The sequence below is a fragment of the Falco naumanni genome, chromosome 4 (assembly GCF_017639655.2).
Source record: "Falco naumanni isolate bFalNau1 chromosome 4, bFalNau1.pat, whole genome shotgun sequence".
In the NCBI taxonomy this organism is placed as follows: Eukaryota; Metazoa; Chordata; class Aves; order Falconiformes; family Falconidae; genus Falco; species Falco naumanni.
The window spans coordinates 45864893-45892047 of NC_054057.1; the positions used below are offsets into that span (position 1 = coordinate 45864893).

A 27155-nucleotide genomic window follows, 5' to 3' on the forward strand; every position below is an offset into this window, starting at 1 on the left:
AGCAAACCTGTATCAGCTTTATTTGATTTTATGCTATTCCTTGTGAACATGACCTGAGCCCACTCCAACATCAAATGAGAAAGAAAAGGTCAGAACCATAAATTTTTGACCTTGCTGGCTGAAAGTAGGCTTTAGACTCAGATCCCTGTTACTAATGGTAGCTGTGCTTCATGGCAGTGCAGGCAGTGCTAAAGGGCACCAGCAATGACATCTTTCATCACTTGTGCTAAAATGCTCTTCACTTACTGCCTCTTGCATGGGCTGCGAGTGAAATGAGATGTAAATGGATCTGTTGACAAACAGGTTAAATGTCAACACCCACGGTGATATGTTGTTAGGAGTAAGGGCACAAGATACTACAGGATTGTTTAAAAGGGGCAAGTGCTGAAAGGTGAGCAAAGTTGTCATCACAGTTATTTACTGTGTAAGTACCATGGTTGGACAAGTTGGCTCCGGTTCAGCGCAGCCCTCATCCTAACCTCTCTTTTCTTTCAGGCAGCCTCACTCCAAACTTTGCTGCTGATCATCCACATTCCTGTGGTTCCCCTGTTAGTGTTGTAATGCAACAGGAGGACTACACAGAGGCACCAAGCCCTCTTGGGACCAGTGATTGGGGACTAAAATGCCTTCTTGCTGGAGGCTGTCCTCAGGGATGGTGAGAGCTTCAGATAGGAGATGTTAGATACTGCGCAGCTCGGGGCAGCTATTAGATGTCACACTACTTCTGTGTACTCTGACTTGTTTGCTTTAGAGGGAGGCTTTTTAATCGCACTGGTATTTATATTGTTTTACAATGTTTTTGTTATTATTCTGAATCACTATCCAGGGCTTGTGCTAGGCACAACTTACTCAATGCAGTTATTCTCATTTGCTTTACTACTGTAATAAGCATCTCGAGACCCTGAGAGTTGCTCCTGAGAGAAATAGATTGAAAACCTCCCTTTCTCTGATGCTGAAATATGCAGTGTTCTTCATAAGGAAAGAACCTGAGTGAGTGGCTGCTGCTTGTTTCCACTGTGCCTCAGGCAAAGGAGGAAAGATGCTACGGAAAAGTGTTTAGGAATGTACACATACAAGGTGGTACTTGTGATTGACTTAGTATCTTCCAGACAAAATAGTTTATAAGCAGGATAGCAATTAGATGATCCATTCTTTTTGTAAAGCTGTTATTACTATGTTATGTTTAATATACAGTCATCCCCCCATGTCCCATTAAGGTCCTCTCTCTTGGGTGTTGTATAAACGTGGTAGAGTGTATAATGGGCAAGATTAGACTTGATTCCAGTCAGTTTTTGATGAACAAATATTTTTATGGTGTATTTTAATGATGTGTATAGAGAAACTATCCTATGAAATGATGTTAGTATGAAATAGCCAAAGGCAAAAGCAACTTCTAACGAGGTATGAACAGCTCTGCAATCACAGGGTTTCCCATCTTAAGCTCATGGATTTGTCACTTCCTCCCTTGGCTCTTTCCCAAATCTAGATGCCAAATGAAACAAAAACAACTTCAGATGAAAATCTTCATAAATAATGACAAGAATAAAAATTTTTCATGCAGAGCATTAGGAAAATATCTCCATAAAAATATAATGTCATTATAAAATATGAGTATGTCTTTTACAAGAAAAATAAAATACGTTAAATAACAAAAGGAAAGAATGACATGTTAGGTCAGCAGGAACTTCTGTGGAAACAGGGCTGGGTTACGTCTCAATCAGCGATCATCTCAGATGTTTCTTATAACTAATCCTGAAATAACTTCTTCAGCTAGAACAATGCAACTTTGAGACAGGGAACCAGGGGAAAATCAGGAATTCCTGATACTGAAGAAATAACAATACATATACTTGATAGTTTCTATACTTCGGAATAAATTTTATTTGGTGCAGTGATTACTGGGAATGCAGCGTTATTCTAAAGAGATTTTCAAATGTGAAAATTAGATGTTGGTTTGAAACCCAATAATAACCATTTACATTCTTAGGGTTAAACCAAATAAAACTGAAAGAGCAATGGGAAGTATCTAAACTCTGCAGCCATGGGGAAGAACCTGTCACCTTCTCCTGGGGAAACCTTGCCTCGCAACACCTTTTCCCTGATGTCAGCTTCAGGCTTCATTCTTCCATGGCCGTGGCTTCTGGCTGTCCTTCCACAGGAGATGCTGGCTGGACAGCGAGTGTGAGCAGCAGTTCCGTAGGCCCCTACAGAAAGAATAAGCTTCATGGAAATATCCCAGACATACTGCTGATGGGTGCCGCTCGTTACCCTACAGGGGAGCTCCCAGTGCCTTGCCTGGCCTGCTCTCCAAGCTGTCTGCATCCTGGTTTGGATGCATCCTCCAACTCCTCCTGGCTCTCTGCTTCCTTTTGCATTTCCCCCCCCGTTATTCTTAGGGCTTTTTTCGCTTTCCTCTCTAACCAGGCAGCTCCCTCTGACTCCTTCTAGAGCTTGTACTGTGTCGTGATTTCCTTGTGTCCTCCTCAAAGGGTGCCATGTAGGAGCATACACATATAGGACACTCTCTTATTGTTTGTAATAATAAGAAAGGGAGTATGTAGCTCTTTTATGTGAAATTTCTTGCAGGATTACAAAACTGCCCTCCTGCTGTGGTGCTAAAATGATCTCACCCTACCTCAGGCTATATATCCCTGCATGTCCTTCTTCACAAATGGCTTCATCTTATACTAAAGTCAGTACGTGGAACCTGGCCATCTGCAGGATGATGCTTGAGTGGTCTCTGCTTCTGTACTGTATCAGTTTTATTTCTACCTACTCCTGCTTCTCCTCTTTTCTCCATGATTTTGTCCATGCTTTGAGCCTGACCTTCCTTTCTCTGCCTGTTCATCTCTCCTGTGCCTCCTGGTCAGGTCCCGTCTCTTGGCAGTCTGTACAAACCAAGTGACTCCCAGACTGGACCTTCTCTCCAGACCTCTGCTGAATCTCTCCCATCCTTGCTGCCTTCTCTTCTGCTACTTCTTGGATCTCTCAGCCATCATGGGACATTTTTTTCCAGTTCCAGATTTCCACAGCTGCAACCTGAGTAGCTGTCTCTCAAACCCAGTAAAAGCAGTAAATATTTATACTGTGTTAGCGTCTCAACAGGTATTTGGGCTATACTGAATTGCTGTACAAAATCAAAGGAAAACAGTCTTTGGCTTGACAGAAAAAGCTGCAGAAGGTGGGTTCAGCTGGGTGCCCCGGGGCAGCGCCTGTCGAAGGGCGCCTGTGCCACCGCAGAACACTGCCTTTTCAAGTGGGAACTTCAGAAACTTCTGTCTACCATAAATCTATAGCCTGTATTCTGCTCTTCTGTCACTGGGTTGCCATACAAATCCCAGCCAAATAATGCATACTGCATACTAAACATTGGTTAAAGAGCACCACACATAACATAAACTTACATAAACTCCTAAGGTTACCGAAGATTTAACTCCTCAGAACAATACTTCTCAACTCTAAGACCTTAGCATGAACTTCCCCAGGAAATACCTCATCACCTTCTGCCCTCAGTGTAAACTCTTGTTTCTTTGATGTTACCTTCTCTTAAATGTATAATAACATGTGTGTGGTGTTAGAAAATTCAAATCATTGTATATACTGGAAGGGAAAGTAAGAAAGCGAGCACGTGTGAAGCTAATCCCAGCGGGGACCTCAGGATGGAGACGTGCTCAGATGTGGTGACGGAGCGTGTAAGTTCCAGCGTAGGAAGGACAGAGCAGCTGCGTGGCTTGCCAGGATGAAGTGACTTTGTACTGATGTGGGAAGGGAGCCCACGAGGTCTGACTCCGGGCTCTTGGCTTGGCTGGTTTTTGCAATTCAGAAAAGATACCCGCTGTCTTCCTGCTGTAACAGGCACTATCCAAAATACGACAGTAATAACAAATGCAATGGCATGTACTGCAGCCTGACCCTGAGGTGAGGTCAGAGATAATATTGTTGCTGCAGTACTTCTTCATGGTCAGCTGTGGCTGAGTGTGAGGCTTCTTAATGATGACAGTGGTAACCCCAGGACTTGATAAACTTGTCTTTATCGGTGAAGTCAGAGCATGTTATTAACAAATGTATACGGATTTTGTGTTCTGCTATAGCACATGTTTGTATAGCCTTTTCTGACAGTTAAAGATGTCCTAAGTTTCCTTGACAGAAAACAGATATTTTTAATAAAAGGGCTGCCACTTAACTAGAGGCTCCTCTGCAGAACTCTATGGGAAACAGTTCCCATGACCTTCAGGAGGGAAGAAATGTTAATAGGGCTCCATACTGTAAAAAAATCCTTACTCTGCAGTATATAGGCTTTTTTAACAGAACCCTAATGATGCAAGTCGTGAGGAAGTACATATGTCGTTTGTGGAAACATACTGCAAATTACACTCGTCTTTACTTTCAGAAAAAGAAACTTGGAAATACTATCTCAGAACAATGAATTTGGAACAGAGTGAAGCAGGATCTTCTGTAATGCACCTAATTTCATTACATTACACATTTTAATCCTGAAATTACAATTGCTTATCGATTTTTTTACCCTGTTAAGCAACTGACTGCTAGTCTGTATCTGGGAATTCATACTTACTCTGCATGGGTTTTTGTTTTGGATCATATCTAAGTTCACATTTAATGTATTTATTTTAATTTAAAGCATGTTTTACAGAAGTAGCAAAACCTATAACCCAGCTGTCTTTATTCAGTGTATCCAGTTCATGCTTAAGGGTCACCAGCTTGAATTAGCTCCTTATTCAACATTGCTGGATTGTTTATAGCGTGCACATGTCACTGAGCAATTGTAAGGAAAGATTTATTTATGAGCTGCCCTACCTGGGAGTGCTCCCCAGCGGCAAGATGAGAAGTGAGCAATGGGAACTGAAGTTGAGAAGGAAGTTGCACCATCTGTCTTAAAAGCAAGACACAGGTGAGGGATAAAGAAGGGATGAAAAGAGGTATTCATAAAAAGCTGATTCATCATTAATCTGCTCACACTCAAACACAGACAATAGCTTGTTTTATGATAAGGTGCTGCCCTTCCAAAGCTGTGTTCCGCTTTGGGAGGGAGAGCGTACTACGTGCTGCGAAATTGGGATGATTGGCTTCATTTCACCAAAGAGCTTGTGTTGAAACTCCACCTGTTGTTTGTGGTTGGCACAGAAATGAAATGCAAAAAGAAAGAGAAGCTCTGCAGAGTCCACCAAGAGTGATTGCTCCCGAAAGCTGTCAGCTGGCTGAGCTGGCTGGATGGACGGGGTGCCCACCCCAGCCCTGCTCAAGCCACCTGGATGTGAGATCCATGGAGCTGCCTCGGGCAGTGCTGGCTCTGAGCCCACCAAGGGCCCCTGCTCACCCCTTCAGCAGTGCCACTGGCCCTCCACATCTCCCACCCAGTCCCACAGCCCTGTTTGTGTACGTGTTGTGTGGCCTGTGGTTTTGTGCTGTGTGTTATACCCACTCCTTACAACTGGAGGTAGAGTGGGGTTAAAAATAACAGGAAATTCTGTCTCCTTCTTGCACATGTACAAATAAAAAGAATTTTGAAGTAAAAGTGCGACATGGTCCCTTCTTGCCCCTTGGCTCCTTTGGGAGGGGCTTTTGCAAGCAGTATGCACTACCCTGGCATTTGTGCCAACAGCCTTTGGTTTTCTGAAGAAGCAGCAGCCTTTCTTGCAGTCTGCATGGAGCAAGTCTCCATGGTAGGCTGGGCCCTGGGCACAGCCCCCACCCCGGGGTGCTGACGGGCTGCTGCACCCACGGGGAGGGAGCCCTTTGCTCCAGGGAACACCTGCACAGCCACTTTCCTGGCGGAACAGCATCTGACCAAGCTTGAGTCCTAAGGTCCTGGTTCAACCCGTCACTTATGCCTACATATAGTAAGACTTGAATACACACGTAAGTGCCCAAACTGTAAAGACAAGTCCGAGAGGGCCGAAGTTTTTCCTTAGGCTTCTAGAAGCTGTAGAAAGAAATCCCTCTAGAAAAATCTTGTTGGCTTTGTGCTGAGCCTGCTTTCCGAAGGAAGTTAGGCTTGGGCGGTTGCACTCTGCCTGTCAGACTCCTTTCCTTTCCTCCAGCCAGCACCTTTCTAGCTTGTGTGCCAATTCAGCCAGGTTGGAGCAGGATGAGGGTCTCAGAGAGGTTCTTCCTCCCTGTCCTGTGAGACCTGGGGGCTGCACAAAGGACAGAGACCCAGGTCAGTGCCTGGTCTGGCGGAAAAGCCCCCAGCAAGTGCTCAGAAGTGATCCACTCCAGTGAGGTTGCCTGTTGGATGGCCAGCTCGTGATTATCCATGCAGGTGGACATGTGGTATTTACACCAGAGAACACCTATTTCATTCATGGGTCATGAGAGAGGAAGGGGCAGTTGGCTGGACTTCACAGGGTGGCACCAGGCTGCTCAACTTCTGATTAAGTTGGATTTTCTGTGTTAGAGTTCAACAGGGAGAAATTCCCTGCATTTTAACAGATTTTAATTGCAAAGCAAAGAAAAAGCAAAACAGGGGTCTCCATTTTTTCACCACATTTTTCACACCTGAAATGAGAATCACTGGGTCTTGAGGCTTTGCCAGCTAAAACATGGTAATATTGCAGACCTTTTGTTGTTGGAGAAGGAAGCCACGTAGGAAAATGGCACGTATGGGAGAAAATTTCTGGCTGGGTATGTAAATAACAAATACCTGTCTTATGCACTTGTTGACAGGTCTTCTTGCAAAGTTCCAACTAATCCTATGTGCAGGGGAGTTGTCTTGTCACCATGTGCAACATGGGGACAATTTGGTGTCCCAAGACGTCAAAGGCAAAAACTAAAAGCTGGAAGTATGGACCAGGTACTTGGAGCTATGATGCCAGTCACGCAGACAGTGCAGAGGAAAGAGAGCCAGTATGACCCAAGACTGGGTCTAAGCACTTTGGGTTACTCAAGTGACCTCTCATGTAAATTGTTGTCATGACAGTGACTGCCACAGTAACATCCTCGACCTGTCAAGAGACATGCCCTCAAAGACAGTCAAAAGAACTTTGTGAAAATGAGTAAAGAAACCATTTTGTATGGATGATTAAGAGTAGTAATAATTGTCATTTGGCTTATTGTAAGTACTACAGGAGAGGCTCTTGAGGAGTTATTAGTGAACTGTCATGTTTCACACAACATGTAGAAGGAACAGAGACCAAAAATTGTCAGCAAAGTCTTTCATCTTGTATTTAATTCTTATTTTTAAAGTGTAATGGCAAGACAGAAAAGATGAAAAGCAATATCATTCCATGTATATATTAGATTTCAAATACCTGACATTACATTTTTATTTTAGCAAATGAAATTTCATTAATCAATTCAACCACTTTCATGGAAAAAATGTTGACAAAAGGTTGAAAGTCAATTACCAAGCATATTGCGTGTGTTTAAGGAGGATTGTACTAGAAAGTGGTCTAAGCTCTATTTTCAGTCATATTCTTCAATTTTTTAATATGCACTGAATTTATGATGCCCTTTCCTTCTTCATATGCAGGAACTGAAATAATATTTTCCTTATCTAAACAAGGTGAGGCAGAGGTCTACATACAGAGAGTTATATTGCTTAGAAAAAAAGCACCATGGACTAAAACTGTCTATAAGTATCATCTTAAATAAGAAGAGCTTAATTATGTATTGAAGTGTGGTAGCAATGTATGCCTAAGAGGAACATGCATCACCTCTAATGGAAATATAGTGCCTCTGGCTGCCCCAAGGAACAAAGCATTGTTCCACATTTGTGGCTTATTTCCAACCAATACAGACTATGGTACCAACCTCTGTGTTGCCAAATATGAACCTCCACAGCAGCTACAACAGGGATTTGCTTGCTGACAGCCACAGTCACTCCAGCCTGTATCTGGGGAACACAGGTAGGAAGTGAAGGGCCCAAGGGTGGTCCAGAGGGTGGTGGGTTGTGGGGCTGGGGTGGGAGGCATGGTAGAAAGAACAAAATTCAGGGAAAAGGATGCATAAGAGGGTAGGAGGAAATTAAGATCACAGCTCAGGAAAAGAGACTCCATAAGCACCTAAAGGGCAGGGGGGGCGGGGGGCAGGGAACCCAAAATGAAAAGAAAGTGGAAGAGCAAGAGAAAGCCGGTATATAGGTTTGCTGAGTAATGGGCCCATGAATGTACCATGAGATGATGATAACCAGGAGATCATGTGTAATTTAGCCAGTTAATTGACCTGCATCAAGTAAAGTCTGATATTTCTCTTGGCTGACCCCTAATACCTTACAAATCACAATGTATGCCAACTGCAGTGCCAAGTAAGTACCAGTGGTCTGTAAGCCATAGGCTTACAGACACGGGGCTTGTAGAAAGTAACGAAGAAAATGAAGACTGTCATAACAGGTTTCAATTAAATAGAATGTTGTTCTCTCAAAAAATGTGGGAGCAACTCAAGCCATAATGGGTTCAAACACAGTGCAATATGTGATACCCAGTGGTGGTGTCTGTTCAGTGTCAGAGGATGGCTCAGTTGTCTGCTGGGTTTTAAGCCAGTAGTAAACACTGATGTGCAATTTCCATGTAGCCAGACATGAGGTTTTACAATGACCATCTTAACCACAAATATCAGGAAAGAGCAGAGGCTGCTTCAGAAGTTGTTGCCGTGCATGTTTTATGTTGTCAATCATCATTTGTCTCTCAGTGCAGGTATTGCAGAAGATTTTATGTTCACATGTGACAACAACACCTGAATGATGGTAATGGTGCCAAAATGAAAGCAGGATATATACAAGGCACAGTCCACTTATGGGGGTCTATTCCCTTCCAATCAAAGTCTTTCTGAAATTCCCTCAGTAGCCCAACATCAGCAGATACAGCTGTACTATCTGTAATTAGATGTGGTTCACTGATACTACTAGCAGTGCACAGTGCTAAAGTACAAAGGAAAAATCCGAAACAATACGTTAGTGTCTGAACAACATTCAGATGAGCTGTGACTTCTTTCAGCCTCTAGGATATGAAGGCTTATTACACGCTCTATAGCTGCAGAACATCCCTTTCCTTTTCTTTGGTTGTGACTCCATTATGCTCCTGTGAATAGCTACACACGGTGAAAGGCTTAGCTGAGAGGAGAGTTCTTTTCTGAGGGCAAATTCATGAAGATACAACCAGAGCTACAGCTACAGGGCGGAAGAAACCTGACAAACCCTTATCTCATTATTGCTGTAATCTGAATGTTGCCCCTGGATAATAATTATCTCCCTAATATCTTCTTAGCTTGCACTTCAAGTCTTGCTTTAAACACGTGTGTAAACTTAAAAGGAAACTTCTGTAAAGGTTAAAAAAACCCTTCGATTACACCTGAGGTGCCAACAGACTGCACAAGAAGGTGACACCCCCAAAGACCAGAGGTCTTGGGCATTTATTGCATGCCTTCACATCCCTTTAGGAATCTACACCTGCTCAAATTCATCCAGATACTGTGAACAAGGACTTTGGAATAAATCTTGTTATGTTTCTAGCCCTGCCTCTGGGGCTTCTCAGGAGCATGGGTGTCCCAGTACCAAAACTGAGAGCAGAGCAAATATGGGAGCCCCAGTCCAATTAGACTCCTTCAATCAAGTAATGCTCGAGTAGACAGCATTTCCTTTTCCTTCTGCCATCATCTTGCACCTTTCAGGAATAAATTCATCCATGGCTTTAAACAGGAGGTCCACATCCCAATTTTCTTACAGGTGTATGCCCTGGCTCTAGTTCACATAGTATATTCCAGAGGCAGCTTTACATTAGCAAGTTACAGCCTCTGCTTACAGTGGGGTTTCTGGGTACGGAGTTCAACACAGACCCCATACTCCCCAACACTCTAATAGGTTCTCTAGATATTCTTCTGGGCGTAGGTTTTTAGAGTAGGAACCCTCCTGCAGTAAAATTTTTCCATTACTGAGCACAATCAGACTCTAGTCAAGACTTAAAGGCCCTAATTGTGCAATAAACACTGGTTAGTAAAATGGGGTGCAGGGCTCCAGTAGCCATCTCCTTAGGAGACCCTCAGCCGCTGGAGGCCACAGCAGGGTGCACAGAGTAAGTCCTTTTAGAAGGCCCTTGCTTCATCTTGGTGAGGTTCAGCATGACTAGGGTTTGTCGGAATTAATGCAGAATAGGGCCTCCACAGTCTTGGGCATCTCAGTGATAGTTTTCCCAGCCAAATTACATGTAGAGTGTGTATGTGAGACTTGCACAGCTGGGTCCCCCTGCACATCCTACAGCCGTGCCCAGATTCCACCCATGGGACACAGCTGGTTCACACGCTCCACCACTGACCAGCTGCATCTGCAAGGCTGGGTCAAGAAACAGAAAGGGCTGTAGTGGCAATTGCACAGCTGGATGTGTGCTGCCCAGCAGAGACTTTGCTCAAAACCAGCAACCACCTTGTGTTGCTCCGTTATAGTTGCACAGGCTCCCATCATGTCGTGAAACATTTCTCTCATGGGGTCCAACATGGGAATGTCTCGAGTGTCAGAGTGGTCACTACTGGTGTGGCTCACAGCCTGGTACATTCCTGTTGGTAATACAACCCACAACTAAAAGACATGCTTCGTCCTCAAGTCCCCGTGCAGCACCTCAGGGTGCAGCATACTTAATCTCCACCGCTGCTCTAGGGAGGTAACATTTTTTTCCAAAAAGCAGAACCCTGCTGCTGGTGCTGAGGAGCTGGCCCAAGCCTTGGCCCCAGCCCTGGGAGCATGTGTGCCCCTGTGGCTCCTCTCAGCTGCTGTCAGCAGCTCCAGAGCCCTGTGAAGAAGGTAGAGAGGCAAGAGCAGGAGCAACAAGACTTGATTTTTCAAAATCCAGGTTAATCTTCAGAGGCAGTGGTAAGAAAAAAATAACATTGCAGCTTCCAACTTGCATATATCATATGGAGTACTATATGAAGGTCATATGGACCACATCATGTAATGGCATTTTTTTCTACTCTAGTTGCTCTTCATTGAAGAGGAAGGTTCTCAGAAGTCCATCCAGAGGACGTGTGCTTTGATAATCTGCTCTGTTGTGTTCCCCCAAACCCCCTTTCCTCTCTAATCAGACCATCGGTCACTACAAAGGATCTAAATTGCCATGTTTAAATACTGTTCTCCTTGTGAGAAACTAACATCTGATCAAAGTTTAACAGCGTGAAATGCGTTTCTTGTTTTTGCAGTAAACCTCCATGTTCCTTGTTGTTGATCCAAGTTCATAGAGGTTTATTTTCAAAGCAAATCCCTTGTTTTTATTCCACCAGAGAGCTGTTATAAAGCCAACTATTGTTACTGTAGAGTATAACTTTATTTTTCTTAGTCTAACTGCTAGAAGCAAATGGTTTTCATCAGGTAGAAAGTCATTGTATACATGCATTACATAGACAAGTCTTGGACACAACAAGCAGTTAATGGTTTTTAATTAAATAGAGTGAGACGGGGCACTCACGGGGTGACCCAGGGGTTACTTGTAGAGGAAGTTTCTCTCATGGCTAATAGTGACTACAAATAAGATGGGCTATTACAATAAAATTCTACTGCTGACAAAAATATTAACAGTAAACGACGACAGAGCTTTCGTCTGGGACTAGGAAAGCATCTGGAATATATTAAGACTGTAAAATTTCCCTTTAAGTATGGATTCCTAAAGTTAAAGTCAGCCACCCAGAAACTATGGCACTCAGAGTAACTCAATATTTTTTTTCATTAAAAATTACTTAAGGAGATTTACATCTTCCCTTGGTTGACATCGCGATGTTCTGCTTGTCCAGACTTTGAGTTCTGAAAATATGTATGTGATAAGAAGGAATGGAGCAAAAATAATCTCAGATATGTCCTGCCTATGTTCATCTGAGAAAACAACCCCAGTTCCAGGCATCCTGCAATGCAGTCAGATGCTCTTTGCAACCACCCTGTGCAGACACTCACTGCTTATTAACACCACATGTGAAGTGATGCATTATGTATCTAGAGATGCAGTATAAGCATCAGATATCGACAGAGATAAACAGGAAAGAAGTGGGATGTGCTGGGAGATCATTCCAGAAAACAGGAAAGTTTGCATTAAACAAAAAGGCAGTGTGCTGAAAGAAGGGTGAGATTGCAACAAGGTTCCTTTTTTCCATCCTCCTTTCTCCCTGTTGCCAGTTCTCATGACATCTCTCGCTGCAGCCTTGTCTTCATTTAGACTGTGAGTTCCTGGAGACAGAAATTATCCTGTAACTTGCATACGTTGCATGCAGCACTAGAAGTGCTCTTGTTTTGCCTGCACCTTCAGATGGTGTTTGGGAGGCAGCTGCAGCATAAACAGAGGAGCTGGATGTCTCTGCAGCTGGACTCCGGACCATGCACAGTGCACAACAGGCAGTGGTCCTGCGAGGGGACGCAGCATCCCACTCCTGTCAAGCTGCACCAGGTGGTCTTGAACCACCAAGAATTAGGAATAACCAGCCCTTGTGTACAGCCCCCGCATTTTCAGAGTAAAACCCAGGAGATGACACTGGTTTTGGCTACATTGGGAGCTCCCAAAAGGCAAGCCAAGGGCTGTAGAACAGAGAGTCAAGTGCTGGCTCTGCGCTCCTGCTCCCTGCAAAGTGGACCAAAACCCACAAAGCTCCTCAGGGTGGGATTCATCTCACCTCCTAGGAGGCCCCGGGTCACAAAGATCCAGGGTAAATGATTTTTCTTTTTCCACTTTTCTTCACTTGCTCTAGTGGGAGTGGAAGTAGGAAGGACTAGTTGCTCAGCAGTTACTTTCCAGCAGCTAGTGTTAGGTAAGATGAAGCTCATCCACTATGTTCAGAAATCAGCCCTGCCAAAGGGCTTTCCTCCCCTACATATTCCACCCTGCGGAGCTTCCTGGCTGTTTCTGAAGGAAACTTGACAAGGTAAGTGCAGCAAAGCTCAGCCTGTGAAGCACAGGAGACCTTGCTCTGCATCAGTGTAGAAGTGGTAGGTCATGGTCCCCATGGAGCCAAGCACCCCACGGTGAAAGACATGCACAAATACAGAACAGAAAGATGGTTTAGAATAAAAGCCAACTCACTGGGTGGCCTTGGTTAGCATCTGATGTCTCAGTTGAATATTTATGTATTTATTTCCGCTTATGCCTATTTTCCTCAGAATAGGGGAGGGTTTGACATGTCTTTGCTATAAAACTTCAGCCCAAATCCTAATGCTGGGATAACAACCCATATTCACAGATGAAAGCACTGTGTCAGGAAGAAGAGATGAATCTTCTCTCTCTCTTTCTTCCCACCTCCCACTAGCTCCCATTTCCACTTTATTCTGACCATATATTTGTGTGGCTGAAACATCCAAAAGTAGCTGTAGAAATAAGATCAAGTTTGTTCAGAAACTGGCAGGGAACAACTATTATACCCACTGAGGTCCTTACAGACAGACAGCACACAGGATCTGAACTCTGATGAGACGATAGCTACTTTTCTGGCATTTAAGAAGGAGTTTTGAAATGCCAGCCTGCAGGGTTAAGACGGACAAAAACTCTGCATGTGTCTCCCAAAAGGGAAATCTGAACCTCTTGATCTACACCACATCTCGTCCTACCAAGAAGTTGGTGAACATTATAAAAAAAACAAAACACAGAGAAAAAGTCTGATCCTGGAAATGTTCTGAGGGGAGGAATATACAGATATATTCTGCCCTGAGCATCAGTTCTTACCACCTGACCCCATTTCTGGGCCCGGTAGTGAAGGGGTGGCATGTGTGTGTAGGAGACAAAGTCGGGGAGCTGTAATAAAGCGCTAGCATCCTCAAATTTTGCTTCCTGTCAGTAAGCCATTGCTGCTAAAGGCAATCAAGGACGCCTGCCAAATACAACAGCTAAAACCAACACGCTATAAAACATAATATTTAGGGAAAGATGGTGTGGGGCAGGGAGGGTGGCTTGTGCCAGCTGCCAAGTCTGCAGCCATGAGAGGCCTGGGGCATGGGGAGGTCTCCAGGAGAGTGCCTGTTGGTGGCCAGGCCCAGGACAACCCCTCTGCTCCTGTGCGGGTATGAGACCATGCCCCCCACAGCTGATGAACGGTCCCACTGACGGCTGGGCGGTCAGCTTCCCCTTCCCTCAAACCAGTCACTCTTTGCAAATGGAAATAGAGATGAATACTGATGGCAGCCCCAGGGTGGGGTGCAGGGCTTGGTGAGTAGTGGCTCATACAAGGGCTGAGTTCAGCACTCCACAGCAGCTCCCAGGCTCTTAGCAGGACTCATCATCAGGGTGGAGTGAAATAGGGGCTTAAGGAAATCCTGGACTTACCAGGGTCTCCTGGAGGTCTGTCAAAGAGAAATAGGGAAGTTCTTCTCTGACATAGCCCTGGTAGGACGGGTGCAATACAATTTCCTTGTCTGCACTTCTAGAGGGATGTTGGGAGAGGTACACAGCACAATACAGGCATGGAAAAAGTCTTGTCTTGAGCAGATGGGATGTGAAATGGGCAGAGAACTCCCCGTCTTCCCTCTTCACATACCTGGGGTTTAATATGGGGCTACAGTGAGGCTCTTTTTTCCCCACATCAGGATGACATTGCCTGGTTCCCCTACCGGGAGATTTTGATCAAGGAATTGGGTATGACTGTTAGCAGGGCGAATCCTGCTCTTTGGTGGCGGCAATTAGTAATCTGTTCCCCGAGGACTAGTGTGCTTTTGTCTAATCCATGCCAAGGGGCTCAAGTAGCAAGTAACTAGGCAAAACTTTACTAGCTAAATGCCTAATCTGCAGGCAGTTTGGTGATCTTCTGCTTTTAAACTCAATTAAATCCACGGCTTTGGGTCCACATGATGTCTTATCAGCTGCTTCTCTTGGCCAGCCTTGCTGTCCTTGGCATTAGAGTCTGCTAAGAAGACCGAGGCTTGAGGCTGGGGTGTGCAAAACCATTAGTAGTTTGGGATGTCTAGTGGGGATGTCTTTCAAAAGATGTGAATGTAGGAGCACGCTAAGCACCTGTTCTCTGGACTCAGGCCGGTTCACATGGCAAACAAAGCAGCTGCATATCCAAGGGCTCAGAGTTACTGACCCGACACTTCATGCGAGCTCTGCAAGGCTCCTGTCCCACAGGACAGACCCTGTTGCGGCACAGCAGCTCCTTTTGGTGAAGGCAGTGCTACAGCAGCAACACAGTTCACTGCACCTCAGAAAAAAAAATAAACTACCTGTTCATTTTTGATGGCCGTCTCAGTCTGAAGAGTCATAAACCAGCTTTTACTAACTCTACAGCAAGTTCTTCCTAAGAGGTCTGAATTTCTCAGTATGTGAAGGCCACTTCTCCCCATGGGGCTCCTGGGAACCACTGCAATTGTTCCTGGCCCCACTTCTCCTTGCAACTTCTATTCTGCACGCGCTCTCACTTGACTGCGATTCCTGTGTTCATTTTTATCTTCATGCCAGTCTTGAGCTGCAGCTCATTGTAACAATATTTCCTCATAAGGCTGTGCTTAAAAAGTGAGGAGCTTGTTATTTGTTGGTGCTGGGTGGCAGCATGTGAGGCTGCACAAAGGAAAATAAATGTTTGAGATATTTGTGAATGTGCTGTCATGAGACAAAACAGGGCACTCAGGCCTGACATTGCTACGTTTACTTGTGCTGAGGTGTACCAGAGCCTGTTCAGTCTCTTCAATAACTCTCCCCTGGGAAGTTTCCATCACTTCCCTGCCCTCCTGCCAGCAATGCTTGCCACCGGGGCTGTGCTCTTTGGAGAGATGATGGGGAGACTCATCCTCACCTTGGAGAGTCTGACCAACTATTGCCACCTTGCAAAATCAGCTTCTTCACCCCTGTTTGTCACACGGGTGACACAGTTCAGAACACCCTGTGCAGCCACATCAGGGCTACTTTTGCCATCCTACAGGGAAGCGATCCACTCAAACCCACAGCTTTAAAAGCTGCAGAGGCTTTGTCCTGGCTCCAAGCAGTTAAAATACCCATGCAAATGAGGAAACAAATATCCTATTTACTCATTTCAGGGTGAGCTGTAAAGTGGAAGGACTAAGCCCCGTCTCTCAAGGGTCAGGGGAAGCAGAGACAGAGGAATGGGCAATGGCTCGGCCACTGCACCTAACTGAGCTTGCTTGCTCCTTATCCAGCCTGGTTTGGAAGCAGAGCTTAAAAGCTGTTTGCTTAGAAGGTTTGTTATAGTTGTGGAAGCTAACACTGGAGTTACACTGAGCAGCAGGGCAGAGGGTAAAACAATATTTTATTCTTAAGTTAAAGCACTTTCACAAGGGTAAAATAAGTAGTCTGCTCTGGCTGCGACTTGTGTAAGCAAGTGCTGCTGGTGGGGTTCATCTGCAGGAGCCTGCGCTGGGGCTTTCCCCGTGCCTGCCTGGGGGTGGGCACGCTGCATCCTCGGGCCATCAAATCACCCCTCACCCACCCTGTCCTCTGGAGACCCTGATGATTGCTCTGGGATGAGGAAAGGAAAGGGGATTATTTACTGGCCACCCAGTGCTGGGGAAACGGCTCTGTTAAAGCCCACACAATGTAAGACCATCTTTCTCCACGTAGGAAACTTGCAGCTGTGAAGATGTGATTCCTGGAAATGTGGTGCCTTCTTGTACAGTAACTGTGAGTATGAGCTGGGTAACAAAGTACTATCCAGGTATTTAGGCAAAGACTTCTTTTGAAGTGCTCTTTAAAATAAGCAAAAACTCTCTCAGACTTTTAGTATTAGGGTTTGGTATTTCTTAGTTTTGCCTTCTTGTTTTTCCCTTCTAAAACTTTAGTACTAATTCCCCCTGGAAATGAGACATACAAAGGAAATATATTTGGGGAAGAATCATACTCTGAACATGGGAAAGTGAGGTCCCAGGAGGTGAAGGGACTTGCCCCAAGCCCTGTAGGAAGCTTGTCCCACACTGTAGAACCAAAGGGCCTTTCAAACCCCAATCCTTTGTTTTAGCTGCAAATTTCTTGCAAATATTTGGGACTCAGATTTCAAAGTTCAAGCTGGGTTAATCACAAAGAATGCGGCTCTTCCTGCTCTGCACGCAGGGGTGTAAGGTAACAGGGGCTGTGGTGCCCTCCCAGACACCCCATGCATCTGCAAGGGTTTCCAGTAACATCTGGTCTTTAAATTCAATATCACACATACAGATTAATGATTACCTGCCTGCTGTCCTGGCTTCCAGTCAGTTCCACTTTATTGACTTAGCCCGGGCTTGACAATGGTTTATTAATCTTGCCTTTGTGTACACATAGCAGCCTTATTGTGATTATATTCTTCGCCCAGTTTTATTAACCAAGGTTATTATTGCAAGGCACTAAGGACTTTGTTAATTTGGGCGTCTGTCAACAGTCTGCAGACTGGAGCCTAGGTGTGATAATTATGAGAGCCGGAACAAACTCCACTGCGTGGGAAGTTTCCCACAAGAAGAGGTCTGATAACAAGGATCACATCCCAAGAAGAACACAGGAACGGACCTGGGAGGCTGTCAGGACCTGCAAGGTGCCTGTCCCATGGGCTGCCATCAGAGACTGTACCGCTGCCTGGCTCTGGCACCCTGGCACAGCACCTGGGACCGCAGCCTACAGGGTCCTGCTCTGCTCTGAGCCCCGCAGCAGCCTGCGCAGAGCCAGCCCCTGCCCTGTGCGCAGCCCGCACGCCATGCCCCTGTCTGGCTGCCTGCTCCATCCTGCCTTCATCCCTGCGGAAAGGGGAGAGGGCAGGCAGCTCATCAGGGCACGAGGCCAGGGTTTTACCTGTGTGGTGGAGCTTCTCGCCTGGCCCAAAGTAGCTAAAGTGTTTGGGGAAGCTGCTCCGGGCCATTCCCAAAAGCTCATTCCTGGAAACAGATAATTCAAAGCATTTGTCTGGAGGATGGTCCGTGGGATACCACAAGCATTTGTATCATGGGGCAAATATTTGGGGCGCATCCAGATCAGCTATTACCAATGTTATTGTTTTCACTTATCTTACAGAGGATAGGCCCCTGGGGGGTGGCTGCACTGGGAAGAGAGAGGGGGAGGAGACCTGGAGCTCGAAGTGCACCCCAGGCTGACGGTTCATCTGCTCTTTCCTGATGCAATGCCCACTGCGAGCACAGATGTGAGAGCTGGGGACTGTGTGGCAGATGCTCCAAAGTTTTATTTATTGGGAGGTTAACCTGCATAGGAGGAGAAACAAGGCCCTTTTATTATAAAAACTAGAGGGAGTCTAATAGCAGCTGTAAAAATGAGAAGCTCCAACAATACAACAAACATAAAACTACATTTCCCCTCATTGTGTCAAAGGGACTGAGCTTCCAGCCAGCTGTGGAGGAAATAAGGAGTTTATATTACTTGCAGTGTCAGTGAGGACCAATGTACGAATTTCCTGTCTGGCTCCCTCTGCAGATTAAAAAAACTTCAGCAAAGAATATATTTTCATTTAATTTCATTTTTCTGATTCTGTGGGGAGAATACGCACTCCAAGCAAGGTGGTCACAGAAGGTGTGACTGAGAAGGTGCCATGGGAAACTGAGCACGCAGGAGACAAAAAAAAAAAAAAAAAAAAAAGGCAGAAATGCTTGTGATGCTGGAGCGACACAGCTCTGCCCCTTATAGCTCTGAGCCCAGACTGAGTCATGTATTGTTGTTTGTGGTATCACAGATAAGAATGTGCCATTTGCTCACAAGTCCAAAGTTTTTTCAACGTGTGCATTGCCATGCAGAAAATTACCTCCTGCCGCCAATGTTTGCTTTAAGTTTCAAAGCATTGACATGTAAACTTAAATTATTTAAAGAAAAATGCCATATTCTGACTTGGCGCTTGTTTATCCAGTCTGTCTAAGCAGAAAGCACAGTCCATATGTGCTGGAGATTTCTTGGTGCCTTCCTGTACTCCAGCACAGGGTATTTCAGCTGGCCATGGGCAGAAATGGAGCCCACAAGACTCCTGGCTCGTCGTGATGGCTGGTGTTCATGCTGCTTTTCCAGCTGCCTCCAGCATCCTATGACTGATGGCACTGGGCAGGGAGAAAGCAAAAATGGCACTCAGCAAACTGCAAGTCTTGTGTATGTAAAATGAAGCAGTCAATAGTCCACAGCAAACTGCTCAGCACACTGCAGGCTTCCTGAAGCACCCTGAGGAACCATCAGACATGCAAGAAGACCCCAGACAAAGGGCCCTGACATCACAAGCATCATGTTTTCTCTGGTTTTCGACAATCCCACCACAAATAAAACTGGTATGACCATCTCCCTCTTCCTGTCCAAAATTACAACTTGTGGTTTCCTAATTTAAGGGCAGCTCCCGCCTGCCCTCCCCTATGTTTAAGGCATGCTGGCTGCTGGATCTCTCATCTTAGTGTCTTGGAATAAATGGCAGAGAAGTCAGCCGCCCTGTTCCCAGGATGCTTGGAGTTATCAGGGAGCGCAACAGAGGGAAGAGTATTTCAGGCTTCCTCACTCGAGAGAAGGGAAGGAGCATGGAGGAACCGCTGGACGAAAAGAGCTGGATTTCACCTATTGCAAAGTATTGTATTGTAAACTGACCTAACCCAGCTGCTCTCACTTCTGTAACTGGACAGATGTTCTCTCCTGCTTGAGCTATAATGTGTGTTTCCAGGAGTCCTGTCCCTCTACTGTTGTGTGTTTGTGCATCTATCACCCCTGTGCAATGGCCTTTTCCCTGCATCTCCTGAGGGAGCCCTTGAAGGGGACCCCCAGAGCCACCGCTGCATGGAGTTGGTGGGTGATGGCTGGGACTAGAGGGGACAGGGGGCCAGGCTGAGGGAGATACTCCAGGAGGTGTTTGGAAGAGAGTGTACTAGCTAGAAAATAATCACTAGGAAAAAGACAGGGATCTGCTTTAGGAATGGCTGTGAGGTTTGTCGGCTCCAGGGTCTCCCAAGGCGATTAACTTCTGGTGTGGAGCAGGCTCATTTGTTTACCTTCCCGGGAGATGAAAAACAGAGTGAGATTTCGCAGCACTCAGATTCCCTGGGTTTTTTTAAGATTTTGATTAATCATAAGGCATTTTGGCAGCCTCCTCGAATACTCCATAACCCCAGTTTAATCAGTCACCGTCTAAGTGCTTACTTTGTCTGCTCTCAACTGGCATGGCTTGACTGCACAGGGGACTGGTGGGCCTCAAGGTGCTGGTGGGGCAGGCAGCTGGCTCCACTCAGGGTCCGTGCTGATATCCCCTTGGTTTTATGACAAATGTCCAATGGATGTAGAACATGGAATAGCCTTAATCTGTATTCTGTGCAATCACGGTTGGCTCATAGGGCTCAAGGGACAGAAAGATTCAGATGCCATGGACCTGGAGACCATCACCATTAAAGCTGGAAAATTATGCTGTCAGTATTGCAATTATGAGAAGTTGTGGAAGTATTGCCAGAAAGTTATTAAAGAGGGGATCTGCTGTCCCCTTCAGCTCCCTGAGTGTCTCTGCCATGTCAGGTGAATGGACAGTGGGAGACCCCTCAGCTGGCTGTGTCTCCATTAACAACTTAGCGCAGACCAGGATGGGACTTCTGAAGCAAATGTCTTAATGTGCCATGCTTTGACTGTGGTCACAGAGGAGTTTTGGTGGATGTGAATTGGATCCCTTTCAACAAACAGGAATGTACTCCAGCCATGCACTCAACAGCACAGGGGCATTCGGTCCATGGGACCACATCCAGCTAGCACAGAGCAAGACTCCCTTGAAAGGCTGGGTGTGTAGGCATGGCCCTCAGCACACTTTCCACTCTACCATTTTGCTGGGTGACACTGAAGAGAGATAATGCTACACAGTCAGTGGTGAAATGGTCAAAAAGATGGATACCTTTTCCTTGTCCCCTCTGCATGGTGGATGGCTTGTTTATTGCAAGAAGGTGCTGGCTGGTACTTCCTGTTAGCAAAACACCTTTTTTTGTGTTTTTCTGAGATGGCAAAGCTGCTTTGCAAAACTGCACAGGAAGTGCACAAAAACATGATTTGCAGAGGGATCTTTTTTTCTTATACAGAATGGATCTGTGCTTCATTTTCCCTTCTAAAACTTTCCTTGTCTAAACCAGGAAAATTCAACATTCTTCCTTCCAAAAAGTGAATCCAAGGAATAAGCCTAAAAATGTCACTCTACAGACCTTGGGGTACCAATACAGGCCACTGATTAGCTGAACAAAGTAAAACCAAGCATGTCTGGAAAATAAGGATGAGCAAAAATTGGCAGAAGAATAAAGAGAGCTTCTACAGAAAAATAAATATTTCATTTATTTTATCTCTTAACAGTATAGCAGCGCTTAAAAATGTACAATTCACTGCTGCTTCCAAGCCCATTTGGAATTGGCACACTTGGGAACATCAGGTGTCCACCATTACCACATGCCCATTTCTCGATTTCCTTCTTTGATGATGACTGTGACTGGTACATGCACAGCTGCAGAACTGTCTGCTGGCTCCTCCTCAGTAACTGAAGCACGTTTTCCTACTGCATTTTCTCTGTGCACCAGCTGCCATGGGGGTATAGTTTTCTAATTACCTGTTTACAAAAGTAACTCTCCTCTTTTTTTGCATTCACAGCAAGAAGCTGATGAGCATGTTCCCTTCTGATGTATGGCTTGAAGACCCTGGCTGACTGGTGTTGTACTTGGATGTTAAACGTAGAATCAAAAGTATATAGCGGCATCGGCTCAAGTTGAGCTTTTCCAGCAGAGGACATGGCCAAGAACAAGCAAAGCTCTTGCTGGGGAGATTGAGTAGATACTGACTGTTTACAGACTTTCAGAACAAGCCCATTAAAACAAATACCTCAGTAGAATGAAGTACCTGTGGAATCATGTTTCTGATACAGTAAATGACAAAGTTTACTGTCATGTATGTTTCAGACAGTGAGTTGAGTATGCAGTGCTTTTCCTGTACATACCAAAGGCAGTCTATGCACTGGTATTTGCAGATATCAACAGTTTGAGTTGTTCCTTGCCTATTTTTTAATCGGGAAAATGGGTTTCCTCTTGAAGTGCAGGTGTTTTTCAGTGAGGCAGGGATTTTTCAGATAGGTCCTTCTTGCATAAGATTTTGATATCATCATCTTCAGGCACCAACTTAAAAACCTAAAAAGAAGTGGTAACCTTCCTAATAGCCTGATAGTCACTCAAAGATTTACCCCAGATGTAATAATGTAACTTAAATTTCTTTTGCCATCCTGTATACATCCCAAGTCTTGAGTCACCTTTATGGGTCTTGGTTCATTTCTGTAGTTCCTGCTGCTCATAGTGTCTTGGGAACGAGTTTCCCAGAGCAAGGTCTGTGGCGATGCCATGCAAGAATATTTTCCTGTAATTCATTTGGGAATTCTCCAGCAAGCTGTGCATGCAAGAAAGTCTTCTGCTATCTTACTTCTCAGGCAGTAGGTGGTCATATCTGCACACTAACTTTCATCACATTTTAGGTGCACTGCAATCATTCTTTCTGCCAGTGATAAAACAATTCGTCTCTCATTCATCATTATGACTGAATGACATGGGAATAGTAATGATGTAGTCCACGAATGAGCAGCTGAGACAGTTGCGAATTTCATGTTACATTGCATTTAGTTAGTCATAAAAAAGGCTTGTTCGGATAACCAAGCACTCAGTTAACTGCCATGCAGACAGCTTGCAGTGGGTGTCTTGGGATCTTTTTTCCCACAATTACCAAGTAACCAAACATGTAAAGGACCATTTTCTTTTAAGATTTCCTTCATGGAGGTATTTATTAGTTAAAAAAAGATATGGGAACATTAGCCTCTAACTGGCACCAAACTATTATCCAAGGGAATACTCACATGCTCTCCTGTGTGAAACCCTGTGTTTATTCTGCAGCTGTCAGAAGTAGGATAGGTGTATGTCATGTGAAAGATGTTGAATGGATGATCACTCAGCTTTCCAGATTAGACCTGGAGCTGGTCCACACAGATGTGTAGCGAGACTCTTTGTAACCACGAGTCATACAACTGGCACCAGTTTTTCTTTAAGAACTCTCAAGCTTCTGGGACAGACTGTCCACACATGAATTCAACAACTGCAGTGGAAGAAAATATACCCCTTGTCTTGCTTGCTGCTCGTTCAGATTGCAGACCATTCAGCAATTTTCCTGTGACCGTCTTCAGACTAGAGAAACATCAAAAATGTGCTAAGCCAGTACCACTTAAAAACTCTGAGAAGCCAATGGAAAATCCCTGATGAATAACTTGTATGTATGTGAATTTTGGTATTTTGATGCTGCCATCTCCCTTCCACTGCTGATACAGTGCATAGTAAGTGCACTGCCAGGTAAAGGGAAAGAAGGTTTAACCAGCGAGAACAAGAAGAAATAAACTATCCAGTCCTTTTACAGCTCCTGCTGTACAAATACTGCTATGTCCCTTGTTTAAAGGTTGACGATATTTTTAAGCACATAGCAGCCTAAGTACCCTCATGTGCTGTATAATTACTTTCTGTCTGTCTGACATGGTGAAATGATATGAGGACAGAGTAATGACTCTCAAGCCTTCAAAAACTGGAACTTATATTCTCGGATATGACCTTTTTTAGATTCTCGGAAGTTTTGGGCCATATAGTTGTGTGCAAAGGGGAAGTTTGCAGTAGAACAACAGATCCATGATTCCTAGATCTGACTGCTTTACTAAGAAACTAGAGGCAGGATTCAGCTCACGGATCAGGACACTTGTGCCTACAGGTGATCTTAGGTGTCTGAGCCACGTTATAGTCCTTAGCAATCTAGCCAATACACCACTTGAGTAGAGAGGCATTTCAGCTAGATGCCTACATGTGATCACCAAAGGCTCTCCAACACCTTTGATGTATTGACCAGATAACCACTGACAGTAGAAGACAGAGGATCTCAGACACCTTCACCTGTAGAGACCCCTGCTTTTAGGTGTCTGTCTCTGGGGGCTGGATTCCACTTCAGGATTCACAGCCAGATCTTGCTGCCTTTTGGTGGGCAGTCACCAAGAGGGTCTGGAGGCTGGAGCACACACACTAGCTACCAGGTATCATCCTGAGGCATGAACACCCATGTTCTCATAGTTCAGATTAGCTGTCCATGCACATGCTGTCACCTCAACAGACTTGTAGTTACAAGCATCAGGTAGGTCATGTCACAGTACAAGAGCAAGAAAAAGAGCATCAAAATCTGCACCTCAGGTTGTGGATAGCAACTGCAAAATTCCACTGAGAAAAGTGGAACCAAGAAATTGCACTATAATATTAGTAAAACATGTCACCCACATTAAACAGGCAGCATAATACATATTTAAATGTGTCTGATAGACCAGAACTAGATGGAAAAGTCAATTACATGTTCTACAGACCTGAAATGGATGCCTGGCTGGAAGTCTTCCAATGGAAAGATTTTTCTTGCAAAATACTGACTACAGTTAACTGTCTTGAGGATACTTTTGGCTTTCAATTAAAAAAAAAATCAACTGAAGAAAAAAAAAAGGAAATATAATTTTAATAACATTGAACATTTTTCTATTTGGATATCATCATTCTTTTTCTTTGTATTATAAACTATAACCTCTTCCCAAAAGCTTATTTAGATCAAAATCTTCATTTTTGGTAGAACAAAATGTTTTACCCATCTTGTACTTTTTCACAATTAGGATTCATTTGCAATATTCATCTGGAATGAAAGAAACTTCAATGTTGTAAAACGCTCTCTGCAATGAAAAATCTAACTCCTGGATTAGCTGTTACTTTCCTTCACTGAAATAACCTTCACTTACTGTCTTGTTCTTTTATTTATATGATAAAATATTTCAGCTTACAAAAGCAAAGAATAGTTGTTGACTAAGATGTTCTTCTCACACATTACAATATGTCTCTGTAGGAATGCAAGCAAGTTTTATTTTTTTGATATATACCATGTCCCTGCAAATAGTTATATGATAAACATGTGTCAAAGTAACTCAGTTTTATTAAACTTTACCAGAAGGTTTTAAAAGCTACATTATAGTATTTATTGAATTTATATTTATTTTTTCTTTTATTTATTCATCCCAAAGACTTAGGCTGAAAATTTCCCCAGCCTGTAAGGAATCTCTAATGAAGACAAGCAAAAGATTTACATTTTTTAATCATGTGTCTGGATTTTCTTTCTAATTTATGGGAATAGTAATGAAAAAGTACACCCCCAGGACATCCACAGAATGTCTCTGACAGTACGTCAACAGGGACTGCATACCTAAGGATAAATAAATGGAGAAAATGACTGCTTGACAGATTCCTGGGGAGGGAAGAAAGAGAAGAAGCCAAGGAGAGATGGCATTTCCTCAAAGAAGTGATAGCAAGGGCACAAGGACAAACATCCCAATTAGGGTAGTGACTAGCTTGGCTAAAACAGTGGCTTTGGGCTCTACAGGGAAACAAAAAAAGTGGAAACCATATTGTGTGAATTTGGCATAAAGTTTGAAAAAGAGAGGCAAGGCTGAGGCAGAAGAGAGGCAAGAACAAAACAGGAACATCTCAAAAGGGGGCATGACCATGGTGGCTTTGCATGTGGTGGAAGCCTACGATGTTCGGGACACTGAGTTCATACGGAGAAGTAGCATCTTTATTAGTCAACCTGATATGGCTGACAAAATGCCATTTGATAGATACACTCATCAAAAGAAAAAGGCCAAGGAATGCCCTGTTTCACAGTTCAATAAGGTTGCAGCTGTTGGCAAAAGACTTAAATTTATTGTATAATTTTTTATATTATATAATGTATGTCTTTGTTGCAACCAGGTAACCAGCGTGATCCATATTAGTGAAAAAGAGGCAAGAACTTGGCCTTCAGTAGCTGATTTTAATCTTTTGGAAAGTTTTTAATTATTAGCAAGGAAATAAATAGCACTCAGGATGGATTCATTAAGAACAAATTTATGAAATAAAGTGAGTTTAATCCTGTGGTGGGGTAGCAGTCTTTGCGTGCAAGGGCAAGTAGCTTGACTTTAGCCAGCCACTGAATGCTGCATCTTGCCCTTTTCATAAGCAAGGCATGAAAATGTGGTGTTGATGGAGGAAGTGGACATCTTTGAGAGCAGGCTAGACAGATGTCCATAGGGAATGGCGAAACTTTTGGAGAACTGGGAAGGGCTAAGGGATTGTTGGGGTACCTACCCCTTTATTTTTCTATGCTTCTGTGACTTTGTATGTACATAAATTATTATTATCTGAGTTTGCATTCTGTTCTTGTCCTGTCCTGAATCCCATGATGTTTTTCCTTGTTTGATTCACATTGAGTTCTCCAACTTGCCTGTTGAATCGTATCACAAGTGCTTCTTAGTTCCAAGTGGCACAGAGATCTGACGGCCTCTTTTGCTGGAGGAGTTTCTTTTTTCTTTAAAGTCATTGCATTCAATGACACAAGGCAGAGAAAGTGAATTGTTACTTATCCCCAATTTGCAGACAAGAGAAGACTCTACAGAACCCATAGCAAAGCTGGTAACTGAACCCGAATCTTCTGGATCCCCATAGAGTTTCTTATATGCACAACTACCCTATTAATCCTGAGAACAGGACAGGCTGTCATGAACCATTGACAAGCCTCACGTCAACAATTACCATCTTCTCCCTTTCTCAAGGTAAGTGAGTACAGGAGCGGTAGAGCTGAGTCTAAATTGTGAAAGCCCAGGAAATATTCCTGGGGCTTGAACAGCCTAATGAATCCAAAGTTTAGATCCCAGCATCGCAAGCTAATGAGCCTTTCAAAGCTCCCCTCAGGTTGTCTTCAGCCACTCCCCAGCCACAGATTTAATTATCTCTATACACTCTGAGAAAAAAATAGTCTGTTAATATTCTACCCACAACTTGGCTTAAGGCTACTTGAAGCTATTGTTTGGGGCTTTTTTCTGGTCTGTTAATTAGACCTACAATTGGCAAACTACATTTCTGATGTAAAGCTACATGTGGTGTGCTCCCAGGCCAAATCACATATGATCTTAGGCTGGAAAACTAGCAGCTAGCAGCCAAATGCAGCAAAAACTGAGCTCTGGAGGTATCCCCTGAGCACGTGTAGGCAGCAGCCAAGACAAAATGAGAAGATGCCAGAAGGGCAGATCCTAAAACACTTGTTCAATTTTTATGGCAATTCTTTACTCAGGCAAAAATCATTGGTTTTAGGGAAGTGAGGGCTTTGGAGCTTGGATTTGCAGTGCTTATAGGCAGACGACTGTGAATCCAGAAGCCTTCCGAAGGAAAGTTTCCCTCCGTGCTACCTATTTACAACGGAGATGCTAACACC

The 27155-nt window shown here is 44.2% G+C and overlaps 1 protein-coding gene across 1 annotated transcript in view; it reads right to left on the bottom strand.

The window, feature by feature from the left end:
• Positions 1-1861: 1861 nt before the first annotated feature.
• The window catches only part of LOC121086066 (collagen alpha-1(I) chain-like), a 68779-nt gene continuing 43485 nt past the window's right edge, over positions 1862-27155 (bottom strand). The window contains exon 3 of the mRNA XM_040589254.1: positions 1862-2204. Coding sequence (XP_040445188.1) covers positions 2118-2204 — 87 coding nt within the window. The 3' untranslated portion in view covers positions 1862-2117. The remainder of the gene's footprint in view (positions 2205-27155) is intronic.